At 33.6% G+C, this 5,163-nt stretch overlaps 1 protein-coding gene across 1 annotated transcript; it reads left to right on the top strand.

The window, feature by feature from the left end:
• The first annotated feature begins 633 nt into the window (after nt 1-633).
• LOC143553851 (UPF0161 protein At3g09310-like) lies at nt 634-1,816 on the top strand. Its single transcript, XM_077043757.1, has 5 exons — nt 634-772; nt 922-979; nt 1,106-1,165; nt 1,268-1,408; nt 1,608-1,816. Exons 1-5 carry the CDS (start codon nt 662-664, stop codon nt 1,664-1,666), a joined length of 429 nt encoding a protein of 142 aa, XP_076899872.1. The 5' UTR covers nt 634-661; the 3' UTR covers nt 1,667-1,816.
• The last annotated feature ends 3,347 nt before the right edge of the window (nt 1,817-5,163 follow it).

The following is a 5,163-nucleotide window of genomic DNA, read 5'->3' as shown; positions in this document are numbered from 1 at the left end:
CCTAAGCGGGAATTAATTGGGGATTAGTTGCTAGGCACCCCTGGACCGATAATTTTTTAGACAATAAGTCCCACTAATTGGTAGTCGACCAAAAATAGACATTTTTATTCTTATTCTTTTTAGTTTTTTATTTTTATTTTTGGAAGGCAATCGTACCTTGGTTTTATCCTGTTAACCTAGTAATTGGTTTTCTCATTGATTTTTTTTTCTAAAAACCAATATCATTAAATGAAAAAAAAAAAACAGGACAAATGCAAGTAGCAAAAGCCCGAAACGTACATGGGAAAAAAAAATACCGAAACAAAACAAGGTCAAACATAAATTACGACGGAAAATTAACAAAGTTAAACATGCACAAACCCTCTCAATCAAGATTCCATCTCCGGGTCCAATTCTTCACCCATATAAAAAAGTAACTTTTATATCCTCCAACAACTTGTCCACCAATATCATCAGTTTTGTTTTTAAAAATCCTATCATTTTGTGCTTTACAAATAAACCAACATGTCACTAACAAGGTCAAACATTGATTTGTTATGTGCACCTTTCTTTATAATTATCAAAAGTACATAAAAAAATTATAATAAGATTAATCGCTAGCTTCTGTCACACCCAGTAATAACAAGTTAAATGAGGAGTTATCCGGTGAGCGTGAGTCAAAATGGCTATTGTTTGGTCCCTTCACCAGCTTCCCCCCAAACCCTTCACTCCCATCATCATAAACCCTAATTCCCCCAAATCCTTCACAATTGATCAGAAATTGCAACGTTCGGTACCTTTATCTTTCTTTCTCTGTTCAATTTCTATTTAGCATTTTGGGGATTATTCTTACCGTAATAACAACGGTCGAGCGAGTAGCACAATCATAATTATAATTGAGCTTCATTTCATATATTAACTTATATACTTTTCACTGTGAAGAGATCGCTTAGCTTCTGCTTGCCTGATAACGAGTTGGATAAAGGTTCCACTTCACAAGGTATGCACCGTCTCACTTCAACTTTTTAAAGTTTCGTATTTTAACATATAACATACAAACAAATATGAGTATTCGATACTGTATAACACATAATAATAATAATGTAATAACGTTGTACTTTTTTAGGAGATGACAATGAAGATTTTGGAGTGAAAGTCGCATTGACTATGCTGAGGTTTTATAAGAGTGAGTTTAAAGTCAATAATTTATATGATTTTTCTAATATATTATATATACATATATCAGTTAAAGGCGTCATTGGGAATTTTCTCTTATTAATCTACACAGATGAAATCTCACCGTTATTGCCAAAAAGCTGTCGATACGTTCCTACATGCAGTGAGTACTCCATGATTGCTTACAAGAAGTATGGTGTGGTCAAAGGCTCCATCTTGACTGCGTGGCGGATTTGTCGTTGCAATCCTTTAGGTAATCACTAATCAATTTATTTTTTTTCACGTATCCATTTACGTGTAGTTTGTGACAGAAAAACTAGTAAAAATCTTTGTTGCATTAACCCGTTTTATTAATAAAAGCAAACCCTTCAAGTTATTGGTCCATCATCACTTATAGGTTCCTTCGAGTGATTTTCATGAAATTCATTACTTAAATGTAATCTTTTTTCTAGGTGGATCTGGATTTGATCCCCCAAGATGGTTTGATGAACCAAGTCCACCAGAACAGTAAAAAAGAAAGGTACTTGTTTTTTAAGGTTTTTATTTTTTATTTTCTTTTATATTTACTCATTTGCTTTCATTCTTTATGTAACTAAATTTCTATTAGCAATTATAATGTGTTTGTTGTATATTGTTAACAATTAGTGCTTGCGTAACCCGAGGGTGGAGTTGTGTGTTCATTAAGATATATGATCGTTATAATTAATCATTAAAAAAGTTAAATTTCTATGTACATTTTTGGTTTTAATGTCTGTTTTTAAGCTCGGCTCGACTTATTTTGCTTATGCATAGTTGGTACCAGTTTATCCCGAACATTTAAAAACGAAACCCATAGAGTAACTATATAAGCATATACTTACTTTAGCATAGAGTAACGCTTATAGTTAGGGGATCTTATCAAGTGTGTTTACACCCATAATTTATACCATATAAGTGTTAAGTGAATATTCTTTTGAAATATGTTTGAACTTACTTTTGTTTTCTCTGTGGATTCCCTTGAATATGTAGGAAAAAGAGAAAGACCATGTATACGAAAGACCAAAATGCAAGAAATACTTAAAACAGACCAAAAGTGCAAGTGTTGTAAGATATTTAGTTAAGTGTTCTAAGCTTAACAATTTCACAACATTGAGGCATTTGTTTTTTGTTGGGCACTTGGGTTTCATGCATTCGTTTTTAATAATTCTAAGTTCAGTTTAAATAATTCTGCAACGGAAGCAGAACTGTTATTGGATCCGGATATGTACGCTCACCAGGAACTCACTTGTGAGGAAGAGAAGTCAATGTCACAATCATAGTTAAGTTTAGAAGTTCACATTAGAGTGAGGGGATGATTCAAAATCCACAACATTTCAACGTTTAAGGTTGCTAGACTGTTTGTGAAAAGCACCAAAAAATGAACCTTGTTCGGTTATTTGTTGCTTGCATCCATCGCCACCACCAAGGCTGTGATCTGTTTGGTCTTGGTTCTACCCTTGTGTCCATCACTCTTTCAAAATATTTGATGAAGAAAGGGTACGATGCTAAAGAAATAGATGATTTGAACAATGGTCTTTGCAAGTTTTTGGATGGTCGGTCTGAACAATGGTCTCTTCAACAGACCAACCACTAAATCTCAGCAACCAACGAACCACAAAATCTGAGCAACGATCAATAATTTGAAACCATCTCCACAACCACTAAAACTCACCAACAATCCGGGTTGCAAAAAGTCTAGATAACTCAGATAAAATTTGGAGAAGGTTAACAAAAGGCATGACCGTTCTGATTGGCAGATTAGATGCTCCCAAGTCGTATTCGGGAAGCACAATTGTGCTTTACGCGAGAGGTATGGGAGAGGTAGGAGGCTCACAAGAAACACATGGAGATTTTCAGTGGCAACTTCACCCTGGTCCATTCGGGTGGTATGTAAACTATGTGCGAGTGGTGGGCAGGAAGGTTGGCCAAATCACAATTTAAAAAAAAAACAATATAATTGTTTCAACCCACCAAAGTTTCAAACGGTAATAAATAAATGGGAAAATTCTTAAAATAGTCATTTTTTTAGAGAGAAAAACTGAAAAATAGCCCTAGATTTCAACATATTCCTAAAATAGCCTATCAAATTTGGACTAAGGAGACGAGATCTGAAAAAATCCTCCGGCCAATAAAATTCTGACAAGTGTCAAAATCCGACGAGTTTTTAAAAAATATTGGGGGACCAGTCCTTATTTCCTATTAAAAGTTCTTGAAATTAAACAGTCTTTTCTGATGGTCTTTTAATGTTTCCTAACGTGTCCCCACAACTTTCAAAAACATGGGAAAATGTGCTTTCAAATTCAGTCTTTCAAGACGCATTTAGGGTGAATTTGTACCAAGAAGATCATAAATTTATAAATATTGAGGGATCCCTTCATATTTTTGGACTAAAATTTATATTCCAAAGCGTTCTTGCTAGACGGGTTATTTAAGTTTCTTATCTCGACCCTATATATTTTGAACTCATGGAAAAATGTGTCATTACATTTTGTTTTTGAAGACACTTTCTTGAAAAATTTGAACTAAGGATCATATTTTTGAAAATATTGAGGTACCCGTCCATATTCTTCACTCAATCCTAATATTAAAAAGTTGTCTTGTCAGACGGGTTATTTAACTTTCTTATCTCGACCATATATATTTTAAACTCATGGAAAAATGTGTCATTAAACTTTGTCTTTCAAGACACTTACTTGAAAATTTTGAACTAAAGGATCATAGTTTTGAAAATATTGAGGTACCCGTCCATATCTTCACAAAATGTTAATATTAAAAGTTGTTTTGCTAGACGGGTTTTTTAAGTTTCTTATCTCGACCCTATATATTTTGAACTCATGGAAAAATGTGTCATTACATTTTGTTTTTGAAGACACTTTCTTGAAAAATTTGAACTAAGGATCATATTTTTGAAAATATTGAGGTACCCGTCCATATTCTTCACTCAATCCTAATATTAAAAAGTTGTCTTGTCAGACGGGTTATTTAACTTTCTTATCTCGACCATATATATTTTAAACTCATGGAAAAATGTGTCATTAAACTTTGTCTTTCAAGACACTTACTTGAAAATTTTGAACTAAGGGGATCATAGTTTTGAAAATATTGAGGTACCCGTCCATATCTTCACAAAATGTTAATATTAAAAGTTGTTTTGCTAGACGGGTTTTTTAAGTTTCTTATCTCGACCCTATATATTTTGAACTCGTAGAAAAATGTGCACTAAAAATTTGTCTTTCAAGAAACGAATCTTTAAAATTTGTACGAAGGAGACGAGTATTTAGTATATTCTTACTTGTCTGTCCATATTTACATTATATCTATCATCTTCATCAATCGTCATTCATACACATATTTTCATCAAATTCTAACTCTTGAATCAAATCATGAAGTTTAAGAGGGGTGATCAAGTGGAGGTTATGGATATGGGTCCCGGGTTCGTTGGATCCTATTATGACGGCAACATAATCTCAACGTTCGGAAACGAGTACATTGTTCAGTTCCGCACACTGCTGGAAAATGATGAGTTCGGTCCTCTTCGAGAATTTGTTAAGGCCGAAAAAATTCGGCCAAAACCTACATCTGTGGAGGTGAGTAGTTTCCGTTTGGGTGAGATGGTCGAGATGGTCGGAATAGACGGAATATCATACTATATTGTCGGTATAGACGGAATATAAATAAATTTTAAAGGTCTAGACTAAATTTAAACACATAAGAAATAAACTACAAACTCGTCTTCTTGGTACAAATTCACCCTAAATGCGTCTTGAAACATTGAATTTGAAGACACATTTTCCCATGTTTTTGGAAGTTGTGGGGACACGTTAGGAACATTAAAAGACCGTCGAAAAAGACTGTTTAATTTCAATAACTTTTAATAAGAAATATGGACTGGTCCCCCAATATTTTTAAAAATCCCGTCAGATTTTGACATCTGTCTAAATTTTATTGGCTGGAGGATTTTTTTAGATCTCGTATTCTCAGTCCAAATTT

The sequence above is a fragment of the Bidens hawaiensis genome, unplaced genomic scaffold, assembly GCF_021521415.1.
Source record: "Bidens hawaiensis isolate Kalapana, Puna unplaced genomic scaffold, B.hawaiensis_p1.1 tig00001032_1, whole genome shotgun sequence".
NCBI classification, from domain to species: domain Eukaryota; kingdom Viridiplantae; phylum Streptophyta; class Magnoliopsida; order Asterales; family Asteraceae; genus Bidens; species Bidens hawaiensis.
This window is presented reverse-complemented; position numbering and strand designations above follow the sequence as displayed.

What these genes read in the sequence shown, in the direction of transcription:
- LOC143553851 (XM_077043757.1), top strand. Translation starts at nt 662, where the DNA reads ATGGCTATTGTTTGGTCCCTTCACCAGCTTCCCCCCAAACCCTTCACT. An exon ending in ATCAGAAATTGCAACGTTCG is followed by an intron (nt 773 to 921) that starts GTACCTTTATCT and finishes TTCACTGTGAAG; the next exon opens with AGATCGCTTAGCTTCTGCTT. An exon ending in TATGCTGAGGTTTTATAAGA is followed by an intron (nt 1,166 to 1,267) that starts GTGAGTTTAAAG and finishes TAATCTACACAG; the next exon opens with ATGAAATCTCACCGTTATTG.